Raw genomic sequence first — 17702 nt, 5'->3', positions numbered from 1 at the left:
TATATATATATATATATATATATATATATATATATACTGTATATATATATATATTTTTTTTTTTAATTTATTTTTTAGGGCTGTCAAAGGATTACAATTTTTAATCTGATTAATCACAGGATAGCTGTGGATTAATTACGATCAATCAACACTCCTAAAAATGACTGAAAAATTCACATTTTCTCTGTATATTGTTGTTGAAATGGAAAGATAAATGACAGGAGGCGGATATATAACATTTAACATTTGTTTTATATTTATGACAAATCCAAATGATGGTATTATTAAGACTGAAAAATAACCAACTAAATCGTACCACACCATAAGTCAATTTGGCTATCTCCTATGCCTATTTGCAAATATAGGATTCGTTATTCAGAGCATTTTTTTTTAAATCAAACTAAAAGATAACCTTAATTCTAAACAATTTGGGTATCTTAGCCATTGCTCTTTTATTTATTTATTTATTTTTTTTTAGCAAATATAGGATGGATGGATGAAACTTTTTTCTTTTCTTTTTGAACAAACAACTGCACTTTCACACGATTAAATGTGGCCCTCTTACCTATTCTTCTTTTAGCCAGTTGCTCAGGAAAACTAACTGGTTAACATTTTCTGAATGTGAAGCTGACCGTTTCTTGTGAACAGCTGGCCTGCAACTGAGAAGAGACTTTCACATGGAACCGTGGAAGCAGGAGAGGCTGGATATACCCTGCTGCTGTCAAAGGGTCGCTTGCTGTGCTTGAAGCTGTGTCTGAAGTGGCCATTGGACAATTTTGTGACACTTGGCCAATACATTCACAAATCCACTGTCAGGAAGGCTCTCTGTGAGGCTCACTGTGAGGCTCACTGTGACCCTCACAGGAAGGCTCTCTGTGAGAGTTGCAACTTTCAAAACTTCAGTGAAGCCCTTGTCCTCGACAATATTGATCGGTCTACAGTCCTTAACAATCCATTTGGCAATTGTGTCAGTCAACTTGTCAGAGGTGGACTTACTTAATGCCCTGCGTTCGGTGAGGGTGGTCTGACGCAAGCCGGGCGTTACACCTGCGGTTGACGCCCCGACAAATACGTGCTTGGCGCTTCCTTCCTGCAGTGTGTGCAAATGACAACGTGTTTATCGATTGCTCCAGCTTTGGTTTTTTTTAATGTAGTCGAAAATCGCATCCAGAGCGCCGGGAGGTTCCTCTCTCTCGCTCGGGTCACAATCAGCCATAACGTTAGAGCGACGACGAGTGAGCGGAATGGGTCATTCTGCGCATGCGTTATATATTTAAAATATTTTTAGTTTTATTACTATAAAAAGGACAACAAAATGTCAATTTTATGTGTCGTTTGTATATCACCTTTATCCATAGGCACTGTATCAAAGACAGTGAAATGTCTCCTCAGCAGACTAAACGGATTGTTTATCACGTCACGCAAGGCTTCATGGGCTGAGGAATAAAGTGATTTATGTGAAATTATCACATTTTATCATAGCAATTTTCAATCTTTTACTGGCATTACATTTTCATCTCTCTTATATTTATAACATTTCTCTACATACTAGTAATGTCTTGTATGTGCTCTGTGTATTTTGTCATTGTTCTTATTTGCTCTGTCAGGCTGTCCTTGTGGTGTGACCCTCTCACATCACTGCTTCATATGAAGAGAAGGAATACATTCTGTCATGATACATATGAAGTGTCATCTTGTCGTCTGGCTGGACCGGTTCCTCAGCAGCGCAGCAACCTGTGGGCAGGTCCTCTCATTTCCTCAGTGGGTGGGAAATGCAGGTGCTGCGTGTCCCTCGCCCCCCCGCCCTCTACCCGTGCCTCTCCGTTGGCAGACCTTGGTGACGTGTGGGGGACGCGTTTATTCCAGCTCCGCCCGGACCGGCACTGAAGAGATGAAATCAGTGGCATCGGGAGCACTTGTGAGCGGGGAGTCGCAGTCTGACTGTGAACCCTTGTTCCTTAAACACCTGCGGCTCTGGGTTTATCCCTGACCTGGTAAACAATTACGTTTCTGACAAATAGGCTAATCAGTGATGGAAAATATTCATTAAGCTCATTTACAGTTATTCAAGCCTTTAAGGTTTTATTGTAATGTTATCAATTTAACGTCTGTCCTGGAAAATGACTGTTTGATTTTAGAGCAAATTACTGGAGAGCACCGCCACATGTAATCCGTGTGATCCAACTGTTTAACTCCACATTGTGTCCGACAGGTAAATCGGGAGGATGAGGAACATTCAGTCAAATTTAATCTTCACCACTGGGCTGATGATGGGATTTTTCTGTCTTCGGTTTATGTTTGACCCGAACTTTTCACTCCAGCGGCGTGATGTGCAGCCCGGTGTTCAGCAGCCTCTCCACACAGGTAGGCTCTCTGCCCTCTGCCCTCTGCCCTCAGACCCTCTGCCCTCAGACCCTCAGACCCTCTGCCCTCAGACCCTCTGCCCTCTGCCCTCAGACCCTCTGCCCTCTGCCCTCAGACCCTCAGACCCTCTGCCCTCAGACCCTCTGCCCTCTGCCCTCAGACCCTCTGCCCTCTGCCCTCTGCCCTCTGCCCTCTGCCCTCAGACCTCAGCCCACCTGCTGGTGGTCACATGCTTTCTGAGCTTTGCCTCACCTGTTAAATTGTCGCGAAATCTACATGTTGCGTTTATGCCGTTAAAGGTGACACAGACTTGTCATGTTTCGATGCCAGTGAGTCTCGGGAGATGAATCACTCTACTGCTGTCACTGTGCCAGTGTGACTGACTGAAGTGTCATGTTCAGATTTCGCCCTTGCTGTTTAAACTGCACACAGGCGTGGTGCCACCACATGCAGTGCACCGTAGCATTTCCTTTCTCGAATCCTTGTTTGTGTAATCTGTGCGTCTGTACACTGGCGGACTTCAGACAGTGGTGCTGTTAAAAATACATCAGAAATTAATTAAAAACTAGAACTGCAAGCAGTTATGAACGGGGTCCAAGCCCCCCACGTAAAGTCGGGCCCACAGCACGAGCTGCAGGTGTCACTGTGGGGGGTGGGGGGGGGGCTCCCGGCCGTCACCTTTCCTGACGCACTGTCTGTGACGCTGCTACAACCGCCCCCGCTCTGCCCCTGCCCCCGCCCTGCCCCCGCTCTGCCCCTGCCCCCGCCCTGCCCCCGCCCCTGCCCCGCTCCGCCCCTGCGGTCCTCTGTGGGAGGTCCTTCCTGTAAATCGATACTTTGATGTTGAAAGTAACGGCAACATTTCACCAAGTTCAGCTCCAAACAACATTAAAGTGGTGTGAATTTTGTAAGGTCACTTCGTTTTAACACACCTTATTTGTCTTATTTACTTTGCTTGTACATAGACACTCATCGCCTGCTTTCATGGCAACACAACCAACCACTACAGCACATTTAGATGTGACAGGAAAATGTGATTTGATTGGTCAAAGTCTCCCATCACAGGGTAGATTTTTTTTCTTTTTTAGTATCTGAGAAAGGAGCTATGGGAGGGGTCTACTCCAGACAGCTGAACTCTGAGCTGATGAACCCTGAGATGGAAAGTCCAGGTTTTTGGTTTGAGAGCAGCTGGTCTGAACTCTGAGTATGTTCACTCTGAATTAACTGAGTGCATGAGGAATATAAGAAGCCATCATCAATGGAGCTCTGATTGCAGGATTCATCATGGTAACGGGTAAATAAAGAGCAGAGCCTCCACTGTAATCCACTAGTGTGACACTAAAGCAGATTCATCTTTAAAAAACCAACAGCAGCGGTGAATTAATCTGAGCTGGAGAAAAGAGCCAATTAATTCAAACTATTACATTTTACTCAGCATTGTCCACCAGACCACAATCATCAGCAGATTTCTATTTCTGTAATGGATATGGTGCTGGAATCTATTGTTTGCTAGATTCAATGTTTAAATCTATTTATTCAGCTGCGACCTGATGGAGACAAAGTTCTGCTGCAGGAGAATCAGAATCAGATTTGTCATTTCCATAACGTACACTCTGCATACATGAGAGCAAGATATTGTTCCCCACCGGTCAGGAGAGCATGACAGGAGCATGTTTTTTTAAAAGAAAGGGAAAAAAAAGATGCATATTAAAAATAGTTGCATATTTAAAAAACGTATCATTTGTCGTGTGTAATGTATAATATAGTAGTTTAGGCACTAGTGCAATCATGGCGCACTCGTCTGTGGTGTCAGGTGTCTGGCAGACTTTGTCCAGATGCTCTGGAGCCTCCTTCTGGAAGGCACAAGTGCAAAGAGGTGGTGGGAGGAGTCAGTCATTATCTTTGTGGCCTTTCTAACACACCGGTCTGTATAGATTTCAGGTATGGTGGGGAGAGAAGCACGGTAGCCCCCAGTTCCTGTAGCAGACAGTGATGCAGTGTGTTAGGATGCTCTCGGTGTCGGCATTAACGGCGGTGGGGTTTGTGATACTTTTGTCAGTCATTGCAGGATATTTTGGCTTTTTTGGTGACAACCATGGTGTTGGTGGACCAGTTGAGGTCAGCTGTGATGTGCACCCCCAGAAGATTAAGGAGAAGTTCAACTGCTCATTAACACAGATGTCTATTCAGCCAATCACATGGCAGAAACTCAATGCATTTAGACAGATAGACAAAGTCAAGACGACCTGCTGAAGTTCAAACCAAGCATCAGAATGAGGAAGAAAGGTGATTTAAGTGACTTTGTACGTGGCATGGTTGATGGTGTCAGACGGGCTGGTCTATGCCACCAGGAATTAAGGCAGTTCTGAAGGCAAAAGGGGTCCATCCAACGTAGTAGCAAGGTGTACCTAATAAAGTGGCCAGTGAGTGTATATGAAATCCATGAAGTACAATTTGTATTTTTATTTTTATTTTTACAGAGCTATGATTGTAACCTCAGATTCTGACGCAGAAACAGCCCCATGGTTTTGGCCCCATGCCTCGAGGTTAAAGATGAGTGTACATTTTCAGATGTCTACATTTTAAAATCTAGCTAGCTTGACTCTCTGCAGCCTGTACTCAAACGTTCACTTTTAAACTACAGTAGTCCGATTAGTCCAATTTTTAAATGTGTAAGTAATTACAGCTGCACTACTGTCATCCTCACTCAGAAATATCACATCTACAATACAACATAACAGCTATGATGGGACTGTTCTTCAGTGAAACCAACATGAGATATGATTATTTGTTGATCAGTCTTGTGTGTCTAAAGCCTCATACAGATTTTTTTTTATTTACAGATGAATGTAAAGTAAATGTTTCAGTGCAGTGGAGCTGATTTACAAACTGACAGGTGTCTTACTGTCAGTCTCAGTTAGAGAGACAGTGATACACCTGAATGTCAGATCTGTCTCTGCCTCACACTGACTGATCATAAAAGAGGTCATGTTAGTAAAGACAGGTCTTTGGGTAACAAACTAATGTCTAATTGGGATTTTCATCTTCTCCCAATGTAAACTTCTTTAAATGAACGCTCTCCAATCTGCACTTTGATACAGACATTTTGAATGAGGAAATGACGCACAGCATCAAACAGCTTCTTCAGGCTCGACAGGAGGGAGGAAGCGGAGGAACTCCGGGTTTGTTTGAGAGGGGTCTGTAATCACAGCAACTGACTCAGAGCTTCAGTTTCTGGATGAGGAAACTCGGTTTTCACAAAGCCACTTTTTGGATTACCCACCAGGTGCAGTGGACAAGTTTGCTCAGGCAACTTGAATGACAACATGCTAAAAGGATGTTTTGTTTGTCTGAGCTGAACTATGCATCCTGCTTTCACATAAGCAAGCCTATTGTGTCTTGCATATTGAACAAGAAGTACTGCTGCCACACCCTTCCAGTCATATCTAAATCCCAATCACAGTGACATTTACAATTACTACAGGTATCTGGTTTGGCAGGTGCACCGGGGCAGATGTAACTTCAGACTCCCTCTTCTTGTCATTGTGTAGTGGGGGGAAAGGTAAGATAAGTGATTTAATGTGTGTGAAGACGATGAAAATGAAAGGCTGTGATGCGTTGTATGGACAGGTGTTTCATTTATTTTGTCCATCTCATTGACATCTGTGAAGGTACGCTTAAATAACAAACGCAACTGCATTCCCCAGAATGATCACACTGTTGAATCAACACTTCTCTAAAGTGGTTTCAATAACATCAGGACCTTTTTCAGGAGGAATTATTGCACTAGACTGCTTTAGCTTTAGCAAGGCATTGCTAATAAACTGCCAACTGAATATCTATAGTGCAATACATTTACCCTCCAACATTTTGAGTGTCAGCATTCTGAGTGTGTAAATGTAGCTGTTCTATAAGCTGTGTCCCAATTCAGGGGAGGACGTGGACCTGGCCCTTCGTAGCGCCATAGACCGCAAAGGCCGAACCGAAATGAGACGGTCTGGTCTTTTCACATTGTCACCAGCTGTTCCCGCCCTTACTGTTGTGTGCAACTCCTGTTGCCTAGCAACTTTAACAACATGTACCTTTTTTTTTTTTTTTCACAAAACCCAGTTTTAAGGCCCCTGGTTTAAACAGTTGTACTGTTAGCTGTTGAACTGAGCTGAAACCTAATACCTCCATTTAAAAGTGTGACCCTCAGGCTCTGTGTCACTGTTGTTTTGCATGTGACATATTTGGCTGTAATGAACTTGAAGCTGTGAGTTGTCTCTGTCACTTGAAATGTCTCTCACCTAAAGTCACCACTCAGCATTCATAAAGATGCCATGCCTAAGTAGGCTGACGAGTTAATGTTGGCATAACAAGCTATCAAAATCAAACTGCTAATCAAGATGGGAGCATCCTGCTGAAATTATTGCTACCAAGTATTGCTACCATCAGGATGTTTCACCACAGTGTAGTGGTGGAACTGAATGAACTTGTAACCAGAGATGACTTAGTTTGTTAAGCTATGTCCATGCAACACCTTTGTGATACATTGTGTTTGTTATACCTCCAGATGAGAACCAGAGCTCAGAAGCTACGTCTTCTCACACAACACGGGTCTTATGTTGGATCATGACGGGACCCAAGTACTTGGAATCCCGAACCAAGCACATCAGAGAAACGTGGGCCAAGCGCTGCAACAAAGTGCTGTACATGAGCTCTGTCAAGACTGACTTTCCCACTGTGGAGCTGAACGTGAGCGAGGGGAGGGACAACCTGTACTGGAAGACCATTCGAGCTTTTCAGTACATCCACCAACACCACTTGGATGAAGCAGACTGGTTCCTGAAAGCGGATGATGACACGTTCGTGGTCGTAGAGAATCTCCGCTACATCTTGTCCAAATATGATCCAGAGAAGCCGTTGTACCTGGGCAGAAGATTCACCCCTTTCATCAGTCAAGGCTACATGAGTGGAGGAGCAGGTTACGTCCTCAGTAAGGAAGCGCTGAGGAGATTTGTAAAAGGCTTCAGCTCCGGGGAATGTGACCACTTCTCCACCATAGAGGACATGGCGCTGGGGAAATGTATGGAGACAATGAAGGTGGAGCCAGCAGACTCCAGGGACGTGAAGGGGAGACAAACGTTTCATCCTTACCCACCAGACCATTACCTGGTCAGACAGCCCCCAAGACCACGGCCTTGGTTTCTGCTTTATGACCACTACTCTCCAGTAGAGGTAAGCAACTCTATACACACAAACCTACTTGTAGTCAGACTAAAGCCAGATTCTAAGTTGATGTTTAGTGGTGGTGACGTTGAAGTCATGTGACCGTGGTGTAGTTGGTTTGTAGCCTAGTATTAGCTTTTGCTGATTGTATTTAGGCTTCAAACATCCTGAAGTGGTGGATGCACACCAAACAAACAAACAAAGGCAGTATACCTGCTTTAGAACTTCAGACTCAGAAAAAAACCCTGAACAGGATCTTCTGCACTACACTGGGAAGGCAGAGCATACCACTCTGAGAGAGGAGGGGCAGAAAAGACCAAGTGACTCTGTCTTTGTTAACATAATAAAATATTAACACTAACTCTGACTCGCACTAACTTTTCAACATATCAACTACAGACTTGATGACTTAAGAGAAAGTGAGTCACTGATTAAAAAATGTGTCATGGCAAAGCTGTTTCTGGCCACTTTACTGCCCTAACCAGCCATCCACTGTACTGTAAGTACTTTGTAGAGGGAAACATAATACAAATAAAATAATATTTGAATTATTTATATTGAATTAAAATAATGTTTAAAAAAAGGAAGAGCTAGGAAGCTGACTGCCAAACCCATACACCTCAACATCATCAATTGCCCAAACCTGGCCTTTATCAGCCTCACAGTTGGATGGAGGCCAATATATGACCATAAGTGTATTGGCTTATATTGGAGAGCTTTTAAAGTAATGCCACGCGAATGATTTCTGCTAGAAAGAAACACCTGCTGTGCTAAGGCTGCTGTTTACAAGTGACATATTTAACAACATATAGTTAAGGCCATCACTTTAAAAGAATGTCATCTCCTAAAGGTTCTCAGGAGATAAAACATTAACCAAAGACTTTTTGGAAAGGGACAAATTATACTTTTACAGCAGGTTCAAACAGGAAGTAAAGAAATTCAGACTGAAGGGAGAATCAAAAGCACTGTTAACTTTATTGGGTGTAGTTATGTGCGTAGGCCTGCCTGAGCCTATGGAATCTTAAGCAGCGCTGAACCAGTAAACACCTATGCATCAACTTATTTTCAATTAAAGACTTTACATAATTTCAATCAAGTATTCTCTGAGTTCGGTTTATTTCTTTACTGTTACTGAGTATATGTCTCTCACAGGACATTTTTCAGATTGCACTGTGTAAGAGCTGGGTCTCACATGATAAATGTACACAGGAGGGTGGACTCTGACCTGTGAGGACTGAATGTAGAAATGCTGAACCAGGGAAGATTGTATTGTTGTCAGTGCTCTTTTGAGCTGTGACATTGTGCTGTTCTCATGTAAAGATGTTTTTGGGCTCAGTGTATGCAAGGTGCTGCTCAAGTGCAAACATGTTTTCCTGTCAACGGCTATCGTAGTTTGCATACCTGCAAACCCTCTTGTTTTTCCTGTACTTCAAGGAAATATTCTGGCACCAAAGAAGCAGTTTGTGAACAGGCAAAGCAAGCAACTGCTTGGGGCCGGCAAACCTTACTCCACAGCAATGTCTCAAAACGCAGCTCCATCCCCTTTAAATGAATAATGGACGATTTGTAGTGACACATCAGTAGGAAACCTCCCTAAAGGAGCCCCATGTCATTCCATTCCCATCTAAAGAGAAATTAAACTTAACTGGCTATAGCCACCCATATAATTAGCTATTTGTTTCAGCAGCTCTTGAACATTCATCTAAATCTAAAACTCATTTTAAAAAACCTTTTCTGCAGGTTGTTGCTCAAACTGTAACTGAAGCATCACAAACAGAGCAGTGGAATAAATTCACTACTGAGTAAAGTGAAGTCATGGTCGTCAGGTACGCCTGTTCACGTCTCTGTCACACTTCTGATTGGTCGACTGAATGTGCTGCTGCTCTGTTCAGCCCACTGAACACCGTCAGTCCAGAGCCTCATCAGAGTTTCTTCACTGGGACAGAGAGGAGCTGAGGTCTGGTCAGAAGGTCTACAGATATGTAGCTAACTGCTCTAATGAAGGAAAGTAGTTAAAAGGTTTTAACAGAGTGAATCAATGTGCTGCTCACAGTTCTACAGTGGAATACAATTTTATCCATTAAAAATAGTGAAATATTTTCTGTTCATCATGAAACTGTGTTGGGACTAATCAGACTATGGCAGAGGACGTCCGTGGTGTACACAGTCCTTCAATGTGGCCAGAAAGCATTCATGTTCACACTGCTAACAGAATGTGGCCGCATGTGGTCCAGACCACCTCAGAATGTGGTCTGAGTGATCAGATCTCAAATACATCCTCAATGCGTCCTGGGTGTGTTCACACCTGAACTTAGAGCTGTCCACTTGTGGTCGCATCACCCGAAACAGATGTTAATACCTGGTCTGAACAGGGCCTAAGCTAGCAGCACAGCTCAGTAGGAAACGTCCTTAAAGGGGCTTTATGGGTTGATGAGCACTGGTTTTATGAAGTGGGTTATTTATAATGTGGGTTATTTACAATTTGATGAGTTACTTAGTAAAATTTTTATTGTTCTTAATAATCTGTATTTTGAAAATTACAAGGTTTTTGACATATACGAGGAACATATGACAGCTCGGGACAGGAAGCTGTTGCCCGGCTGAACATCCAGCTCTGTGTTTGTCCCTGCTCCTTCTCGGGTTTGTCCTCCCATTGCAACTACAACATATTTACTTGAATGTTACTATTTGAAAAACAGAAAAGGAGGGCAACAGTAATATGTTGCGCAAATTATAAGAAATGTGATTTTTCTATCGTTACCTCACACATCCATGAATGTGCTTTAGCATGCACAATGGAGGGAAATGGACACATGTTGAACCAGTCTTGCAACTCTGCACAGTGACCCACAACCCTCTGCAGATATGGGGAGTATTTGCAGACCTCATTGGAGCAAAAGAAATGTACAGTCTGTCAGCTGTTTCTGTAGATATGAAGGAGAGCACATTTCTCCATGGAACATATTCAGTCCTAAAGCTAAAACCCATGGCGACAGATAAGCAACCTCAGTGCATTCCTCATCTGCTATGCATACAGACTCTAATCTGCATCTCCCTTTCCCAGGATTCTAAATGCAGACATGCAGAGTTAAACAGTACAAATGAATCTGTAATTATTGATAATGTTTGTAATACATAACAGAAGAACACTTTGCACCTCTATTAATGAGACTGTTGGTGCATTTACCAAAGGTCTCGCACTAAATCACTGCAAGTTAGAGTGTGTGCAGGATTTTTGTTTGCTATCCCATAACCCATAAATTTGGAAATATGTGTTGTAAAATATGGAGAAATGTAAACTGACATTACAATGGGGCAGCTGTGGCTCTGGGAGTAGAGCGGATCATTCACTAAAGGAAGCATGATCAGTAAAAACATTTAGCAATGGAAGAATCTTTTTTATTTTATTTTTTTATAGTATAAATAAAAAACAAATCAACTAAAATTTCACATAGCACATTTTTTGGCTTTAACCAACTTTACTAGCTTTAGTACACAATATAAAATGGCCTATATGATTTGTAACCTGAAAGTACCTTTTTCATGGTAGAATTTCTTCCCTCATCTTCCTTGATGCATGTGGATGGTAGCAGTAGGGTGACCAGGCGTCCCGCTTTAGGCCGGACAGTCCGGATTTTCAATGCCCTGTCCGGCCGCTGTATGTTTGTGTAGCCTATTCAGCTACACAAACATCATCTTTAAACCACTCACAATTGTACCATAAATGAGAGTATACCAGAGTCCTATGTACACCATAGTAATTTATTGATATGCCGCATAATGTCCTCCTTTTTGGTGTTATGGAAGTGGTCACCCTAGGTAGCAGTGGCCTGACACAGATATGAAGCATGAGTAAATCTAGCTAAAGTTTATCACTACATAATAAGTGATGAAACAAGAAATAAAGTGTAGGGTGAAAAAAAGTGGGCCCTTCCGTGCCTCATCAAGCCAAACAAATCACCCTGTCCCTTCTGCTGTCTGTTTTCTCCTCGAATAAACAATTAAGATCCAGAACTTACCGGTGTTACACTGTGGTACTGTGGTGTGGTAGATCAAGACATCCACTGATGCATTTAAAGTTAAAGCATTCACAAAGTTTTCCGATCATAAACCATCCTCCTTAATGTGTGTAGATGTAATTTATTGTTTGATCATGTTTTCAAACATACCCTCCTGTTAGCATTGTTAACTGGTCTTGCTCGAAGGGCTAACCTAAGGCTACTTGATTTACTGGCCTCATTAGCTAGTTAACGAGCTAAGCTAACAAGCCAGGTATGGTGCACACAGACAAGATACCTGTTAACTAGTGCTGACATATAAAATATTACTAGATTTTCACTCACCTCTGACAACAGGAGCACAGACTTCCTCACATTCTGTTAGTCAGTCAACCAACAAGTCAAATTATCTGTCTGATACCTGCATGAAAAATCCAGCCATTAGCTGAGGTGACGCCGAGCAGACAGCTAGCAGCTAGTCGACGATGACAACACGCTTGTGTCACTCTCAAAGCAGCCACACCCTCCATTACACATAACTTTAAGTCTCAATCAAATGTAAACAGGTGAGTTCTATAAAATTCAGTACAGTTGTCATGAAGGAGGAAATGATCTCTAGAGACCAGAACAGTTTTGGTTGTAGGCTGTAAACATGTTTCTTTCTGCTGTAAAGTTGGACATCAGTTTTCAGCCCAGGAGATTGCTGTTTGATTATTTTTTCTTTTTTTTCCTGTTGTGCTGACCTCTAATTTCTGTCTCTCTCTCCCTCTCTCTCTCCCTCCCTCCAGGGTCCAGGTTGCTGCTCAGATTTCATTGTGTCCTTTCATTACATTTACTCTGCCCAGCTGTATGTTTTGAATTACCTGACGTACCATCTGCGGCCCTATGGATACAAATACAGATTTAATCCTGATGAACAGACTGAACTTAACGCCACAACTAACTTCATATGACATGTGGATGTCTGTGTGACAACCTGTGTACAAACTGAAGCAGAGGTCCAGGGTATGAGCCTGTTTCATTATTATTATTATTATTATTATTTAGCATAATATATTAAATCTGTTGATAACCCTCCACCTGCTGAACTGTGAAACCCTTGCTCATGATGTTTGGGGATGTTAGTGGGTTTGTATTACTAAGCGGCCATGTTGTGTGTATGAGGAAATGTAATTAATAATACCTTCAGTCAGTCTTCCTTATTTCTGTGTTTTATGACCTCACTTGAACAAGTGTCTCTTACAAACACTTGTGTGTATTTGGTGTTGAAGCTACATGACTTCAATTATTGGGGAGGTGTCTCAGACATAGAAGACAGGAAAAATCTAAAAATAAAGGCCACTGAAAATGGATTTTATGAGGTGATACCTGCTTCCCCTGCAGATGAGTTTATTTTGTACTGGCTACCAAAATAAAAAAAAACAAACTGCCAGCACTGGAACTTACTTTACACATACCTCATATATGGTTTGGCTCTCATCTCACTGGCAGAGTAGAAAACTTTGTCCTCATAACTACATGATGAATCAAGTATTTCATATATAAGTATTTTGGGCTGAAAACAAATATTTTTCCAGGATGTCAGTCTCCTACTGAGTTGTCACATTATCCCCTGGTGAAGTTGACACTGTGAATGACAAAGCACAGGAGTAATTGAGCAGTTATGATCAACACTGAAAAGACTAGTTTGACATGTTGGGAAATGTGCTTAGTCACTGTCTTTCCAAGGGTTGGACAAGATCAACATTGTTCTTATGTTTGTACGATAAAAATGAAGCAACTACTTGTCATAAATACTGGACATGGGGAGGCAGCTTGCTTGGCTCTGTCCAGAGGTCATAAAACCAGCCTACCAGTGGCTCTAAAGCTCACGAATGTTTTTTCCTAATTTTTACAAAGACAGTGTAAAACTCTCAGGTTCTGGTATTTCAGGGGTTATGTGTCAGACCATTTCTTGTCTTCTTTAGTTTTTGTATGGCTGCTGGGTGTAGCTGTATATTTACAGGATGTGACAGTATCAACCTACTCATCTAATTCCTATCACACACTAGAAGACTTGGGAAGATTGAAGTCTGACAGTGATAAGTCGGTTTTTAGTAAAGATTGGGGCTCTTGCAGGGTCACATGCTCCTGGTGGAAATTTACAGGAAGAAAAACTCTTAAGACTTTTTTGCTCTTTGGAATTCTACACTATTTAAATTATTATTATTATTTTTATTATTATTACTACTACTGTTTGGACTTTGTATTCATGGTTTCCTGGTCTATTTATTTCTTGACGCTGGCCTTACACCACACAACTCCATGTTGACTATGAGCTCAGTTTGCTGCTTCCTGTTTGGTGCTGGAAAAAGCATCATTGAATGGCATTATCTCCATAAGCCAGGACTAAAAAAATACTATAATATTAAACATATTTGATTTTAACAGAACGTCAAGCTGAAAAAGAAACTGACTTAGACCTTACACTAAATGATAAACTCTCATGATTTTATTCTGACATTGTGAATTTGTCTGTGACAGTGATAGGGCTTGTAAAGTCGTTTGGCGTGAGGCCAGCATGAGTCTCTGCAGGAAAGCAAAGGAGCAAGTTTTCCAAAATGTCGAACTACTGCTACAAACTACTACACACCAGTTGGTGGTGTCTTTGGGGGACCAGGGGTTTCACTACCTCCACGGTGTGATTCTGACTGGGCCTTTCTTTTCACTCAACTTTCACTGAAACAGTCTGAACTGAGACACAGGCTTCAGCTCATTCACCAGCTCTGAGTCAAATCTCTCCGTGTTATTGAAATGGGCAATTTCTAAGAAATTATATCTTATTTATTGAAAGAAAAATTTTGGTTTAACATGTTTAACTACTCCTTCTGGTACTTTTACAGCGTTGAACAATAAAAAAATACATGTTTTACAATCAAGTGTCTCTATTCATACAACATTCATCATAATGGAGGTTAAAGGATGTTGTTAAGGTTAACTAAAAAAAACCTATTAAGTAAACACTGAAGTAGCTATAACATCAGAAACAGGTTAAGAACAGTCTGTTTAGTTATCCGAAAGCCCTAAAGGCACCACAAACACTGACCCACAACAACAATATATAACAAAAGACAAATCCCAGAATTTAATACCCTAAAATAAAAACTTTTATACACTGTTGGCTCCATAAACTACATCTGTAACAGTATAATGACTATATTCACATTGCAGGTGAAATTGCCTCAATTCAGATTTTCTACTCTGTCCTTTTTTTACATACAAGTCTGGTCATGACACATTTCATTATGTACTCAAACTGACCAGATTTAGAGATGGTAACTGTTTGAAACCGGTTGTCATAGTAACTGACAGAGACCTGTATGTCCTGCAACAAGTTGCATGGACCAGATGAAATTTGCAGATGGTGATGTAGAGTTTGAATAAACCTTTGTTCGTCTGTTGTACTGAAACACGACACGTTGTCTCCTGGTAATCTGAAGCTGCCTCTGCCCTGTGTTCGCTCGCTGTTTTTTCACTGTGACATTAAATAAATCCTGTCCACACGCAAAGTGACAGAGGGCCTTCCTCCCTGTGGCCGTCCACAGGTACAAGTCCTGACAATCAGTACCTTGGTCTTAATTTACTGTTGACCCACATTCAAATTTTCATTCATTTAACTTTGCACATCACAGTTAATTTACTGTTAATTTGCAGTTTATCTACTTTCTTATTCTACCTTGCACATTACTTTTTGCACATTTGCTTTTGCACATTTTTCTTTTCACTTCCTGTGCATTTATTATCATCATTATTCAGGGTTCTAACACCAAAGCGGTGTTTGCAAAGTGTGAAAAACAGTAAAATGTAAAAGTAAAGTAAAAGTATAAAGTATTTAGGGACTGAGAAACAAATTTCTATTATAAATGAGTAGGATCGGTTGAAAAACATGGCCGCCATCAACCAAAACATCCTTTCAGAGCAGGGCAGCTCCTTCCTCTTTATGGGTTTTGATCTGATCTGCATTGTCAGTTCTGAGACCTTATAAAAACAGGTGTGTGTCTTTCCGCATCATGTCCAACCTGCTGAGTTTACCACAGGTGGACTCCAGTCAAGGTGTGGAAACATCTCAACAGATGATCAAGAGAAACGGGAGAAACCTGAGCTACATTTACAGTGTGGTAGTAGTTTTTGCCTTTTAATAAATTTGCAAACATTTTTAAATTAATGTGGGAAAAATGACTTTTTTGATTTTTGCATGAGGCTGCACCATAACAACATGAATGAACACGTGAGGTGTCCTGGGGTCTGTATCATGAAGTGAACTCAGCAGCTGTCTTTGGGCTTAACTCAGGTTGTCTGGTACTATGAAGCTGGCTCTCTTTAACCTGGTTAGATCACCATGGTAACATATGCTACAGAGCAGGTTAGCTGATCAGGATGCCAACAGCCTGACTGCTGAACAAACAGATGTTGTGGATGAACAGAATCACACTCACAGACTAATAAACTGTGATTATAGCTGTATATTAATCATACACACTGTTAACTAGCAGTAAGTTTAGTACATTTTTTGTCAGGCATGAATTTCTTTTTACTTTGGGTTGTAAGTGGATCGGTTTGTTTAGCTATTTAGTTATTTAGCTATTAATCAAAATGTAACTAGAAAGTAATTGAACAATCAATTCATGGATGGTCACTTTACTTTCCACACTCAGTCTTAACTAAAGTTTAAAAGGTCAACCATATTTAAAGAGGTGAATTTAATTATTCCCACACTTATAGCCTGTGTCATGTTTCTCATGTCCTATTATAGTAAGTATACTATTCATGGTATCGAAGTTGAATGTGATGGCTTGTAATTAGGAGCTTTGAAACGTAGGTCATAAAACTCAGAGCTAACTGAGCCAGCTTGAATCAGCTGTCCAGGATCTCCACTGTTGGTGACAGAAAGCAACCTGAAGAGCGTCAGACTGATGCCGTGTCTACACAGCAGGCATTTCAGAGGCGTTTCTACACAGCTGGCTGCACAGGTACAGTTGTACTGTTTGCATGTACACATGTCCCAAAGCACCTAGTCTACTTTCCTATGTAATGCACATGTAACTACAGTGATTGTGCTTCCACTACTGTGGACTGAACACCTCCTGTGTAGACAAACAGAGTATCGGAGCTGCTAACGTGCTGCTAACGTGCTGCTGCTAACATGCTGCTCGCACCACGCCTTCTGTGTAGACACGGTGTGAGTTCCTCTGGCTTTACGATACGGGCCCTGGTCATTCAGGTCTAGAACTGGACAAGACGGTCCTGTTAGCTTGTACTGGCTTTTACTGGGGTTGCAACCTCTGCAGATAGAAGTATTTTCCCTAATGAGTAGACAGCTAAGGTTGTGTGCAGCAGTTCAGAATTGAAAAGGAGCACCTGCAGTGTGAACGTAGCCTGAGAGACAACGGGGAGGTCCACGTCAGCTCTCCATCATCTCCTTCACCTGCAGCAGTCCACAGAGTGTGACCACAGCAGCAGCAGCTGCTAGCCTGAGCTCTGGTCAAACAGTAAACCCTGCGTCATCAGTCCATTCTGTTTCTCAGTGACGCGGATGGAGCATGTTAGCTTTGCACACACCCTTTTCTCCAAACACTTGTCTTTTACGTGTAGACACAGGAACTCCTGCAGCTGGCTTCAGTCTCAAAGTTGTTTGTGTTGCCCTGACAGCCTCCGTACCAGAACTGGGCACAGGCGTTGGCCTCAGGGTCGTAGTACCACTTGACTACATACTGCCGACAGGGACCCGGGTCCAGAGGCTGACTGCAGCCTTCATCTGAAAGGACAGAGAGGTGCAATGAGTGAATTGTTTTGCTTGGATTCATAAATCAATACGTGCCGACACACAGTCTGGAGGTAAAAATCAAACATTTGAAAAACAGTGTTGTTGTATCCTGCATGATTTCACCTGTGAATCATGACACCATGCTCAGGGGTCCCCAAACGTTCTGACCTCTTGCTGTGGCTCTAAGTCTGCTTGTCAATGTGTTTATTGGTTCCCTCAGTCCTTTTACAGTCAAAGTTGTAGAGTTTAGCCCATTATAATCTGTTCAAAAACTGTTCAGATCCTTTCCTTATGAAAAACAGAAATTCTACAATAGAAAAAAATCC

General features: G+C 41.8%; 2 protein-coding genes and 1 long non-coding RNA gene across 4 annotated transcripts in view; 1 reads left to right on the top strand and 2 right to left on the bottom strand.

The window, feature by feature from the left end:
- Nucleotides 1–95: 95 nt before the first annotated feature.
- LOC139633762 (uncharacterized) lies at nucleotides 96–2214 on the bottom strand. Its single transcript, XR_011693816.1, has 2 exons — nucleotides 545–2214; nucleotides 96–436 (listed from the first exon to the last, which is right to left on the bottom strand). It is a non-coding gene; the product is annotated as an uncharacterized lncRNA (long non-coding RNA).
- Nucleotides 2215–2225: 11 nt separating this feature from the next.
- Nucleotides 2226–15179, top strand: c1galt1a (core 1 synthase, glycoprotein-N-acetylgalactosamine 3-beta-galactosyltransferase 1a). The gene is made up of 3 exons (XM_071499663.1): nucleotides 2226–2364; nucleotides 6920–7584; nucleotides 12362–15179. The coding sequence occupies exons 1-3, from the start codon at nucleotides 2226–2228 to the stop codon at nucleotides 12524–12526; spliced, it is 969 nt and encodes a 322-aa protein (XP_071355764.1). The 3' UTR covers nucleotides 12527–15179.
- Nucleotides 15138–17702, bottom strand: part of col28a1a (collagen, type XXVIII, alpha 1a) — a 34887-nt gene continuing 32322 nt past the window's right edge. For both annotated transcript variants that reach the window (XM_071499660.1, XM_071499661.1), the window contains one exon: nucleotides 15138–17367. In XM_071499660.1, coding sequence (XP_071355761.1) covers nucleotides 17195–17367 — 173 coding nt within the window. In that variant the 3' untranslated portion in view covers nucleotides 15138–17194. The remainder of the gene's footprint in view (nucleotides 17368–17702) is intronic.

This window comes from Trachinotus anak, unplaced genomic scaffold, assembly GCF_046630095.1.
Source record: "Trachinotus anak isolate AG129_WGS33_773 ecotype Australia unplaced genomic scaffold, CSIRO_AGI_Tana_v1 ptg000016l, whole genome shotgun sequence".
In the NCBI taxonomy this organism is placed as follows: domain Eukaryota; kingdom Metazoa; phylum Chordata; class Actinopteri; order Carangiformes; family Carangidae; genus Trachinotus; species Trachinotus anak.
This window is presented reverse-complemented; position numbering and strand designations above follow the sequence as displayed.